Consider the following 12461-nt stretch of genomic DNA (forward strand, 5'->3'; position numbering starts at 1 on the left):
GTTCATTGTTATGGAAAATTAAACTTTGTACGTATGCAATGCAATTGACGTTTTGGAAGTCAGCCCACCTTATCGAAGTTCATTATATTAACGAAATGGTTTGATCCCGAGGAACCGACAGTCGGGTCTACGTAACCGGAACGACCCAGATTTATATCTGGCCAAGGACAGTCACTCCAGCAACACTCCCCAAAAACTCTTTGGGAATCGGTTTACTATTACAACAACAACATCCCGAGTAAGCATCGCAACATCATATGGGAGCAATGATCACAAAGGCCCTTGGCCCAAGTGTAGGGGGAGAGCCACTCTCTCTAGCTATTTCAACCTAAACTAACTAAGAATACAAAGTTTTAAACTTTTTTGTCACGGCTTGAATATGAAATAGTTACAATTGAAAATAATCATTTTTCCAAAGTAATATTAATGGCTTAGAGCAAAAGAAGATCGACCTCTTCAAATAAATTTTATTTTATAAACACTTGGATTCGTAGAGTCTTCTATGTATATTAAAATATATACTTAAACATATTCAATTAGTTTCTAATGTACCTAGAATGTAATAAATTAAGTTAATTAGGGTTTTGTTTACAAATAGCTTCATAATTAGACACCATGGAATACCCCATATGTTATTTAGGTCGAGTTTTGAGGAATGGAAGTACATACAGGGTGTCCCAGAAGTAACCTGCCAAACTTGAGGAGAAGGTAGGTGGGGGGGGTTTGGGTGAGCTCCCTGATAAGCAAAAATTTTTCAGGTAAAAGTGTCATCGTTCTTGAAATATTTAAATTTTTGTGAAAATTGCTCATTTAATAAGTATTTCAGAAATGTGCCACTCTTACTATTTCGAATAAAAAAAAGTTATAGCCGCTTTTGTGGGTAAAGGACTGAGACACGCTAGAATGTATTTAATAGATTTAAATTTAAGTTGCTCTTATTACTGACCAATGACATGTTTTTTTGTGAAGGATGGGTTCACGTGAAATAAAAATATATGAGTTGTTTGCAGAAAAATTTATTCATTTATTGATAAAATATGCTCAAATTGGCGACCTTCTACTCCAATACAAGCTCGGCACCTCTTAAAAAAATACTCTTATAGAGATCTTAAACTCAATTGGGCTGTCTCAGCAGCAGATCCATTTATTTGTTCCGGCAAATGCTCTTAGTTTTGAATTATTTTTGAATAAATTATGTCCTTAAGACAGCCCCAGTAGAAAAAATCGAATGGATTCAGGTCTGGCGATCGAGCAGGCCACGTGATTGGCCCGTATCATCCAATCCATCGGCGAGGATAAGTTTCGCCTAAATGAGCTCTTACTTTACGCCCGTAGTGAGCAGGGCATCCGTCATTTTGCTATAGTCTTCGCCGCAGGTTTAAGGGTACATCTTCTAAAAGAGTTGGAAGCCGTTCCTGAAGGAACTTTAAATAACTATGGGAGTTGAGCGTTGGCGGCAGTTCCACAGGTTCCAATATCTGATAATTAAAAATACCGCACCATAAATTTATTTTGTACTGGTTGTGCGAACGATCTTATCTCATTTCGTGAGGATTGTCTATCTGCCAACTGTGAAGGTTATGTACATTAAAATAACCATCACGTTTGCATGATGATTCATCGCTCCAGATTATTTTGATAAAAAAGTTGGGGTCTGATTCATGCATTCGCAACATGTCACTGCAAAATCTAACCCTCGACAGGTAGTCTCTCTCTTGTAGAGCCTGAACACGTTGAATGTGGTAGGGATGGTATTTTAAAGCTTTGTGAACTGTAGTTTATGGTATTCCAGTCCGTCTTTCCATCATTCTCCCTGAAGTCGATGGACCTAGTTCCACTTCCTCTAACACAACTTTAACATCTACCGTTGCAGGACGTCCTGTCTGGCCGCCACGCCTTCCAGGTATGCGACCTTAAAAAAGGTAATAATGATAGTTAAAAGAAGAATGGCTTCAAACACGAAAGGCGTAAAAATTACTTAATAATAATAATAATAGATTGACGCTTACACATATGTTAGTGCTTGGCCGAGCTTCTCCTCCGACTTGTGGCGTGCGCCTTGTTGTCACACAAAGCGGAGGGACCTACAGTTTTACGCCGACTCCGAACGGCGATTGTATTTTTATGAGAAGCCGTTTTTCATGGCAGAAATACACTCGGAGGTTTGCCATTGCCTGCCGAGGGACGACCGCTGTTAAGAGAAAACCGTTTTCTATATTTTTTGAGATGTTGCTTTGACCAGGGCTTGAACCCAGGTGCTGATGTGTGAAAGCGCGCACTGCTTACCACTACACCACAGCGGCCGAAAATTACTTACCTTCAGATATTTCTCTATGGGTGCGGGGAACACTTCACGACCCGGATGCCGACGATTTGGGTATCGCTCTGCATAGAGTCTTTGAGCAGCTCTGACATTACAGCAAGCTTCACCGTAAATTAGGTGAATATCCGCATGTTCATGCGACGTATACTGCGTGTTCTCTGTCATAGTATTAATAACACAATGTTCGAATTGTCCAATGTCACAAAATCCACTTTCATTATTTCCGGTGAGTAACACAAAATAATGTCAGGAGCAAGTAATAATGTACCTTTGTACTATTTAGCATGTCATTGTTCGGTAACAAGACCAATACATTCTAGCGTGTCTCAGTCCTTTACCCACAAAAGCGGCTACACCTTTTTTTTCTATTCGAAATAGTAAGAGTGGCACCTTTCTGAAATATTTATTAAATGAGCAATTTTTTTATGTAATGTAAAGTTATACAGACAGTACATTTTTTTCACCAGAGATAGTCAAAGTTGGGGAAGAAAATATGAAAAAGTTAAAAATCCCAATATAGTCCTAATTTTATAATGGTTTCTTAATATATTTTTACTACATTGCATTTGAATATGGAGAAGCAACTATCTGAAAGTATTTTACATAAAAAATTTACTAAGTATAGCCTTGTTTGTAGATGCAGTTAAAGAAAATACATGAAAAGGCACGATTTTTTTTAATTCAAAAAAATTTAAATATTTCAAAAACGGTAACACTTTTACCTGAAAATTTTTTGTTTATCAGGGAGCTCACCACCCCACCTGCCTTCTCCTCAAGTTTGGCAGGTTAATTCTGGGACACCCTGTATATGATTATTACATCATTATGTGTATAATACTATGACTATATGTATAGAGACATGAATTATAGATACAAATTTATAATTATGGTTGAAAATTTTACAGTGTAACTTATTTTGGAACATATTCTACTTTGTGTTTTTATGCTTTTTCGACATTTTGATCTTTATAAACCTTGCCTAGTTATTCTCCTGAGAATGTAAATTATCAATTTCAATTTGCTCAGAAAAACAATGCTTATAATTAAGATAATCTAAAATCCTTCTCGGTAATGGCAACGTTTGTATCAAGTCTTTGCGTATAACGGTTTTTAAGATAACAAATCTGAAATTTAGAATAACGAAAATATTTTATGTTATTATCCTTAAGTAGTTAAATTAAGTATATATCCACCTGCACATATGTTGTAAACTTTGAACATGCTTGAATCTAGAAACCGGGTTTGTTAGTTGCACTCTCATGGGTCCATGCTCCGGCCGTCTATGTAGAAAAAATAGGTACCTAGAAGACAGAGTTATTACTTTTTAACAAATTTTGTGTTTTACTACTAACCGTCCACTTCTTGAGTGCTCAACTGCTTTTTCAATGAACTCTGTTATAGTTTGCGACTTAAATTTTGCATATGAACCAAATGAAAATGTTCCTGTAAATGAAAAATATGCGAATACCATAATTATTTATTGTTAAAATTCTAAAATGCAACAAATATTAATACATATTGAATAAAAACGCATGGGCGTCGCCAGAATCGAATTATTTTAATGTGGTTTTTTAATCCTCATTAGTACATACATATGTATGGGTGTTTCCATCGGAGCGTCTACCGCGAAAAAAAAATGAGAGTCATATATCAAATAATATTTATGGTCCGGTTTGGTTCGAATTTGGAGTATGTAGTTGACACATAATAAATCATAGATTTCCAAAATATTACCCTAAATTGGCGCTGAAATCAAAATATAAAATACATATATTCGATGTTTAGGCGCGTCTGCTAAAACCAGGCGCCTAAATACATGCTATGTACCGCTGCATGTGCAAAATTTTCCTTTATGCGATTTATGAAATTTTTGCACATGCACTTCTCAACTGCCAAGTAATTGAACTTTTTTAAGAACATTTTGCGGACTCTTCATGGCTTACAACCACGTCGAGGTGGTAAACGAACTGTTGATTTTTATGGGTGTAGTAAGGGCGCAGGGTGCGCCAAGTGAGGAGGATCCAAAGAAATAAAAAACAGATTGGATTTTTGGATACAATTTAATTAAGCAAAAAGTATTTTATTCAGGAATATATGATATTCGTACGAACAGGAATTAACCTCTTTGCCCGAGTGGCTTTTAAAGAAAATACAAAGTAGTACGTTAAGCGGTGCGGCTGCGTCGATGGTTGGAACCATACTAAACCCAAATTAAAAAAAAAAATGATCGTGGGCTCGGACCACACCGTGACCTCATTACAACAACAACAAATTTACTTCAAATTAATTCACAATGGTGATACAATGCTGGCAGCCGCCCGCAATTTATACATCTACGCTATCTCAAAAATGTACACATGGTTTTTAAAACTCGATAACGTTGTTGCGACCGTGATCCGGTACGGATTTCTTGGCGACGCTGCTACCGTGCGTTGGTCGTCTACGGCTGACGACTGGAGGCGGCTCATGGCGACGACGTTCAGGAGGTGGTGACGTGGAGTGGTGGAGCAAGGTATGGTGGGCCTTTCCACACCGGTGACGGCTATCTGCGCAGTCGCAAGCGCCGGTTTTGTGCGATGTCGCCAGACAGTTGATGCAATAGCGGTGAACTCTTGCGGATTCGTACCGCTCGTCCGGTGTCATCGCTTTGAAGGCGTTGCAGAAACGGAGGGAGTGGAATCGACAGCACAGCCGGCATTGGTTGGGCTCCATCCTGTACCTGTGGATGAGAAAGTTCGAAAAACTCCATTAGTTAGGGGGCATCGGTGACTTCTTTGATTACAACTAAATCCTCTTCTTTGATATTGGGTTCCTGACGCTTCCACTTATGCCGTTTTCGGAGTTCTTTTAGATATTCATTTTTCCAGCGATTACTGAATTGCTGATGAATAACCTTCAATTTTTGCCATTTGTTCGTCAATGAGAGGGTTTCCGAGGGGGGTTCAGGCAAAGAGAGTAGTGGGGCACCACGTAAGAAATGTTCTGCCGTTAACGCCAACAGATCAGTGGGATCCTGAGACATTGGGGAGAGCGGCCTTGAATTCAACACCGCTTCAATTCGGATAAGGAGGGTGGTGAATTCTTCGAAGGTGAACTGGTGATTTTGATGGATTTTGAAGCTTTTTACAGCAGCTTCCCATAGCCCGCCCATGTGAGAAGCATATGGTGGGATGAACTGCCATGAGAATCCGTGGGTTGCGTATTTTTCGGCGATCTCAGTAGCCGATTCTTTGAGAAATTGTGAGAATTCTCTTTGCAGCGTTCGCTGCGCAGCTACGAAAGTTTCCGTTGTCTTACATGATTTTATGGGGGATTAGCCGGCGGCCGACAAATTGGGTGAAAGCTGCTTTGAACGCTTCAGTGGTCAGACTTGAGCATAATTCTAAGTATACTGCTTTGGTGGAGAAGCACACAAATACACAGACATACGCCTTAGCGTGAGGAGCTCGCCGGAGTATAGATGTTTTCATAAGAAAGGGCCCAGCAAAATCAACACCTGTGGTATGTAAGGGGAGTGTGTAGGTGGATCCTTCAGGAGGAAGCGCGGCCAATATCTGGGGCCGCATCTTTTGTTTATAAATTGTGCAGACCTTACAATGAAAGATGATTTTTTTTATCTTTTGTTTCAGCCTGGGGATATAATATTCTTGCTGCACCATTCGAACCATGAGTTGTTTGTCAGCGTGGAGAAGAGTGGTATGGAGGAAGTCGAGCAGCAGAGAACAGAGCTTGGAATCTTTTGGAATTATGATCGGGTGTCCAGCTCTATCCACCATCGCATTCAGAGTCAGTAAAGGGCTTTTTGTGCTAAGAGATTTCCCTGCATTTAATGAGCTGATTTCGTTGATATAGTACTGGCTTTGAGTCTGAACGATAATACGTAGTTTGGCTTGGTTTATTTCCTCGTGCGTTAAGGGGGGAGAAGTGGGTATCGGTTGCTTTCTAGCTGCGTGTATAAACCGATACATAAACGTTATTACTCGCAATCGTGTGCAGGGACTCAATACGTCGTTGTTCTGGGGGTGACCAATGTGGAGATGGGTTTTTTGGCCACAAAGTGGGGGAGTTTTCGCAGCCATGCGGGGCCATTCCACCACAATGCGCACGTCGCAAGATCCTGGGGATGGAATCCGCGGGTGCCTAGATCGGCAGGATTTTCTGCACCAGGAACATGCCGCCAAGTGGCGTTGCTCACATTTCGTAGTATGAGCGAATTTCTATTGGCAACATAAGTTTTCCAAGTGTGTGGCGGTTTTTCTAACCACGCCAACACAATGGAAGAATCTGACCAAAGCAGGCAAATCTAGTTGGGAGTGGAGTTGATTAACCAGCTTGGAGAGTAGGACGGCTCCACAGAGCTCAAGTCGGGGGAGGATGACTGTTTGCAGTTACTTTTAGCTGCGAGTATGTGTGACGAGAAAGAGTTTTCGTCAATTTGTACTCGGAGGTAGACACAGGCGCAATAAGCTTATTCAGAGGCGTCTGAAAACCCATGTACTTGTACACGGTGAGTAGGGGAGAATTGCACCCAGCCGGGAATAACAATTTCATTAATCGCGGGGAGATTTTCGCGCAGAGTGTTCCATTTGTGGAAAGCGCCGGGTTTTACGTGCTCGTCCCAGTCAGTTCCTTCCATCTATAGTTGCTGAACGAGCATTTTAGCGGAAATCATTATTAGCGTTAGCCATCCTGCCGGGTCAAACAATTTCGCTACCGCTGATAATATTTACCGTTTTGTCCTCGAGTTGGTAGCGGGAACAGGATCGTACGTGTAAGAGAAGGAGTCCGTTAGCGCGTTCCATTTTATGCCTAGCGTTTTTCTAGAGCTAGTGTCCTGAAACTGGAGAAAATCAACATCAAGGACCTCGGAATCTGGGACTGATTCCAGGATTTTTGGGTGATTTGAGGTGATTTTTCGTAGTGGAAAACATGCAGATATTAGGGCGTCTTTAACTTGGGTTAATGAGCTTATATTACGCCCGCCTGAGAGAATATCGTCCACGTATGTTTCTCGTAGGAGGATATTGCTGGCGAGCGGGAATTCGTCTTGACAACTGATGAAGCGTAGGGATTGCCAGATAGGGAGCGCAACTGACGCCAAAGGTGACTGTTTTCAGCCTAAAATCTTCTATGGGCTTATTTGGGGACCTACGAAAGTAGATTCTTTGGAAGTCTTGATATTCCTTGTGGACGACAATTTGGCGATAAATTTTTTCGATATCGCCATTAAAAACGAACTTGTAGAGGCGCCAACGGAGAATGATGACCTCAAGTCGTTTTGAAGGGTTATGCCAGTGTATAGCACGTCATTCAATGAGTTTCCAGAGTGCGATATTCTGGAAGCATTGAAGACTACGTGTACTTTTATTGTTTTGCTGTCGGGTTTTATGACAGCGTGGTGCGGTAAATAAAAGGAGAAGTATTTACCGTCATTGATGACTTCTTGGGATGAGGTGGGTTCCATGTGGTACATGGTGATATATTCTTCCAGACCCTCTGAGTACCTTTTGCGAAGTTCGGGTTTTTTCTCCAGAGGTCTTTCGATGCTGATGTACTGCTGCTAAGCTGCTAGTCGAGAGTGACCTAGAGCCATGATGTCTGGGAATTCGGGTTTGATGGGTAGTTTCACCACGTATCGTCCGTCTGCCTGCCGGATTGTTGTGCGTCGGTACAGGTCCTCACAGAAGTCCTCATCACTTGAACGGGGTTGCGTGACAGCTACTTCCTCCTGTTCCCAAAACTTCTTCAGCAGTGAGTTTAACGATTCCTCCTGGGGTTCGGTCACCTGGGTGGTAAAGGTGGAGATCCTCTCCTGGATTGGGCCGCTCAGAATCTATCCAAATATCATGTTCTGCGCTATGAGACTTCCGCGTATGTTTTGTTGCAGCCCTTGTAGGAGAATTCGGGGGATTAGGTCACTGCCGATTACCATATCTATTTTATTTGGGGTGAAACAGTTGGGATCGGCGAGCCTCAATCGTTTTATCTCTTCTAAGTTAATATGAGATATATTTGAAGTAGGGTGAAAATGGGTCAATTGGGGCAAAATAATGGTTTGGGTCTTTATCTCTTGGGTTCTATCTGTTGAGCACAGTGTGATTTCGCACATTTTCTTTGAGTTTTGCACCACCATTCCACCCATGCCAGAAATCTCGAATAGAGCATCTGTCATCGGAAAGCGCAAGAGTTTTTGTATCCGGGATGATACAAACGTTTTTTGTGAGCCTTGATCCATAGGTACCATCGCCGTGGGGAGGAGAGTTGTGACGTTAGTTCTCGAAAAATGAGACGACACTTTATTTACGTCGTTTTTCTCCGGTGGCTTATGTGTCGCATATTTTGAGCAAGTGGGCGCTTCAGTATCCGTATTAGTCTGAGTCGACAGCTGACTCGTTGTTCGTTGGGGTTTTGAATTGGGTTTTGGATGCTGGGTTTGTTGCGGGAAGTGTAAAAGAGAGTGGTGTTTTCTTTGGCAGTATACACAATTGAAGGTGCTTGTACAATCACTCTTTAAATGGGAGTATGAAAGGCAATTTTCACAATAATTGTTCTCTCTTATGAATCTTAAACGGTCAGATACGGACAGTGCTTTAAATTTAACACATGTCTTCATGGGGTGCCTTGAGTTGCAGAGTTTGCATGAGATCGGCTGATTTAGATCTACATGAAAATTTTGAGTTCTACTTTTATTAATGAACGTCGAGTTTTGGTTCATCATTCTGGGTGTAAAATGTGGGGTAGGGGGTTTTAGTTTGCCTGGCCGATATGCATGTAGTCTTTCTACTACTTCATACCGGCTTGTGAGGAATTTATTCATATCTGCCCAAAGTGGTAACTCTCTCCGTGAGCTGAGTGATTGCCCCCATAGAGATAGAGTTTCACTGGGCAGTTTTGAAGAGCATAAATATAAAAGGATGGGGTCCCAATTGCTGGTTGGGATTACTTGCGCTGAGAGGGTTGCCAGACAATTGTTGATAGTGGATTGAACTTTTTGGATTTGGTCACCACTGCTGTATATATGGGGGGAATATTCAATAACGCTTTTAATTGGTTATCCTACGATTCTCGTACCGTGACTTTAAGGCATCCCAGGCAAGATCAAAATTATCTTCAGTGAGAGGGATTGTTTGACTATTTGTCCTGCCTGACTTCTGGTTTTTTGCCTTAAATGGTATAGTTTCTGGGCTGGTGTTAATTTGGGGTGATTTTTATAGACTGCCGTGAACATATCTCTGAATGCCGGCCAGTCTTCGTACCCACCGTGGAAAATTTCTGTATCACACGTTGGTACCTTGAGGAATACTTCTTGGGAGTTCGAAGTTGGGGTGGAATTTGTGGTTCGAATGGTGGTTTATTGTGACTGGGAATTTGCCCCGAGAAGTTGTAAGCCGTCTAAAATTTTCGTCTTCAAGTTCTCATAACTTTCTGAGCATTTATTATATTTTTGCTGTATAGATCCGTAGATTCAGTAAAGTACTCAGAGCGGGATACTGCTCTATATGAGGTTATTAGAGCATCCCACAACTTGTTAAGTTGTTGTAATTTAACATTTAAGAGCGTTTGGGTGTGGTCGCTTATAAGGGTGCTGGACCATTTTCAATAAAATGACTCTAGCTTATTGCTATCAAAAATTAAGTCCTGAAGGCTTGAGTCAACATCAGTGGAAGATTTCTTTTCCATTGGTGGAATTCGGGGTGAGACTGGAGTGAAAGGGTAAACAACGTAACGATATCTTTATATTGCCTTGAGATACTTAGCACCTTCTTATTTTTCAATTTAAAATATTTATTTACGCTACTTTTCAACGTTTAAAAAATTGTTTCCTTGTGTGGTGCTATTTTTATCAGCTCTACTGTATCTGCTTCGGTGCTATTTTCTTCTCCTATACTGTATATTGTCTCAGCGCGTCTGAGCCCAATAGTATATGTATGTGTGCACGTATGTGTATTTGCTGGAGTTGCAAATTTTGTAAGCGCAAAAGGAGAGCGAGAGAAGCGAAATAGATAAATATGCAAGAAGTTATATGTATACGTACGTAAGTAAATAGGTATACCGTTTGGCTTTTCGGCTTGTGAGTATGAACGTATATATATATATATTTATATGTAGGTAAGATTCGCAAATTTTGAAGCAGAATCGTTTTTCAAACTGGGTGAATCTCTATGGCATAAGTGGAAGAAGCAGACAAGAGAAAAGCGTTTTTAGTTTCTTTTCGGGTACCGCTAATTAACCCACAATTTCGTGTGTTCTGCTCCTGGGTCATGCGTATATGTGAGTATGTACATATGTATGTCAGCATCAAGTGGCTTTAGAGTAATAGCGGGGGAATGAACAAACGGTGTCCAGTATGCAACTATGTACTTGTTTAATATACGTGCGTGACTTGATACATTTTTTCTACGTTCGTATGGGGCTGTCCATATATTACGTAAGACCTTTGTGGGGGAGGGCGGTTCTAGAATTTTCTTACTTTTTCTTATATGGGGGGAGGGGGCGTCCCGTAGATTCTTACGTAATATTAGTTTTCTTGTATTCTTATTCAAAATTGTTCTTTATAAAATACGAAAATTCATCCAATTAAAGTACTAAATTGCATTGAAATGAATAATATTCATTAAATACAGAGGATATTATAATTTTTTTTACAACTTTTGCTTTAATTTTTCTATTTTTCGAAAAAAAAAACGTTACTCTTCGGTGTCTTTTATAACCGAAAAATGCAGCTCGAACACAAACAGGCGAAAACTCCCTTACGTAATATATGGACAGCCCCTAAGCATTCACAAAAAGCTTCACTTGATCTTTTCTGAGCCTCAGCGTCGAAGAGCAAAGAGGATAATTTCTCGACGCGGGCGAGAGCTCATGTGTGTCATCACAGAAAATGAAACAGAGCATATTGTTGAGTGGGTGAAGAAATTTCAGTGTGTGAGGACCCAAATCCAGGGGCTTTGGAGTCCCCACAATATTATTTATTTTTATGAAGTATTATATTGAGTTAATTATAATAAATAAATAAATTTAATTGTTTAAATTGAATTGTATCACATTTACTTATATAAATTGAATTGTATCACATTTACTTATATAAATGGAATTGTATTGAACTTACATATACTTATATACTTGTTGAATTGTACAACACTATATTCAGTATTCAATTGTTGCTGTTTGAAGTTTGTTAATTTCTTAACATTTGTAGTTAAGCATTATAGAATAACAGTCTGCCTGAGCGCAGAAGAGTATAAAATCGAGGAGATATTTTGTAAAGGGAGGCAGTCCCTAGTAGGCAGGCATACTAGTCGGTGGGCACACACTACCGGCAAACGAAGCGCACCTGGGAGTTTCCACCTTATTTGCGTTTAGTCTTATATTCGGCGGAGGTTACCACTCCCGCCGACGGGTAAGGTTAGTGGAGGGATATTCACTCCCACTGCCTTTAAGCGTTCTTGATAGGAATTCTTAATTAACAATTTAATAATAAAGAGTAAATGGATTGAAATTGAAGATTTATCATTTTGAAGGGGAGAAGTAGGAATTCCAATTTCAGGAACCCTGGACGGACTTAGCTTACACCGGCACCCGAGCAGGGACTTTGAGAAGTCAACGAGAAATTAACGATAAATAAGAGAGAAGTCAACGAGGAAAACAACAAGGGAGCAAGGAGAATATCAGCAAGAAGAGAACGAGAGAACGAAGTAGAAAATTTGCAGCAATGGTGAAAGTAACGTGGGTGTACTACCTCAACCGAGAGGAACTACTAGCCTACGCCACTGAGTTCGGCCTCGAGAGTTCTGGAACAGTGGACGAGCTTCGTAAGCGTCTCTCGACCTTTATCCAGACGGAGAGTGACAACGCAGGACTCAAGGATCGCTTCACGGAATTGGCCCTTCGGCATGCATGGCCGACCACTTTGATGAACCCGGCAACACCCAAGGGGACCAGCGAACTACAACTACCAGGTAACATTGTACCGCCACCTCCAGGTATTGCAAGTGAGGACGAAAACACACATGGAGCGACCAGGCTCCGTGAAGATAGACCGCCACCGGTGTACGTAGTACCTCCGCCACTATCATGTGCTACCACTATGGACCGAGTAAGAAAATGGGGTTTCCGGTACGACGGCGGTAAGGATCCC

General features: G+C 40.9%; 1 protein-coding gene across 1 annotated transcript in view; it reads right to left on the minus strand.

Annotated features, from left to right (window-relative positions):
- Positions 1–3063: 3063 nt before the first annotated feature.
- LOC118756320 (suppressor of cytokine signaling 7-like) overlaps positions 3064–12461 on the minus strand; it is a gene marked incomplete at its 5' end in the record, with an annotated part of 314730 nt that continues 305332 nt past the window's right edge. The window contains 3 exons of the mRNA XM_036491094.1: positions 3064–3447; positions 3517–3624; positions 3676–3766. Coding sequence (XP_036346987.1) covers positions 3303–3447; positions 3517–3624; positions 3676–3766 — 344 coding nt within the window. The remainder of the gene's footprint in view (positions 3448–3516; positions 3625–3675; positions 3767–12461) is intronic.

This window comes from Rhagoletis pomonella, unplaced genomic scaffold (genome assembly GCF_013731165.1).
Source record: "Rhagoletis pomonella isolate Grant_MI unplaced genomic scaffold, Rhpom_1.0 Rhpom_scaffold_00002, whole genome shotgun sequence".
In the NCBI taxonomy this organism is placed as follows: Eukaryota; Metazoa; Arthropoda; class Insecta; order Diptera; family Tephritidae; genus Rhagoletis; species Rhagoletis pomonella.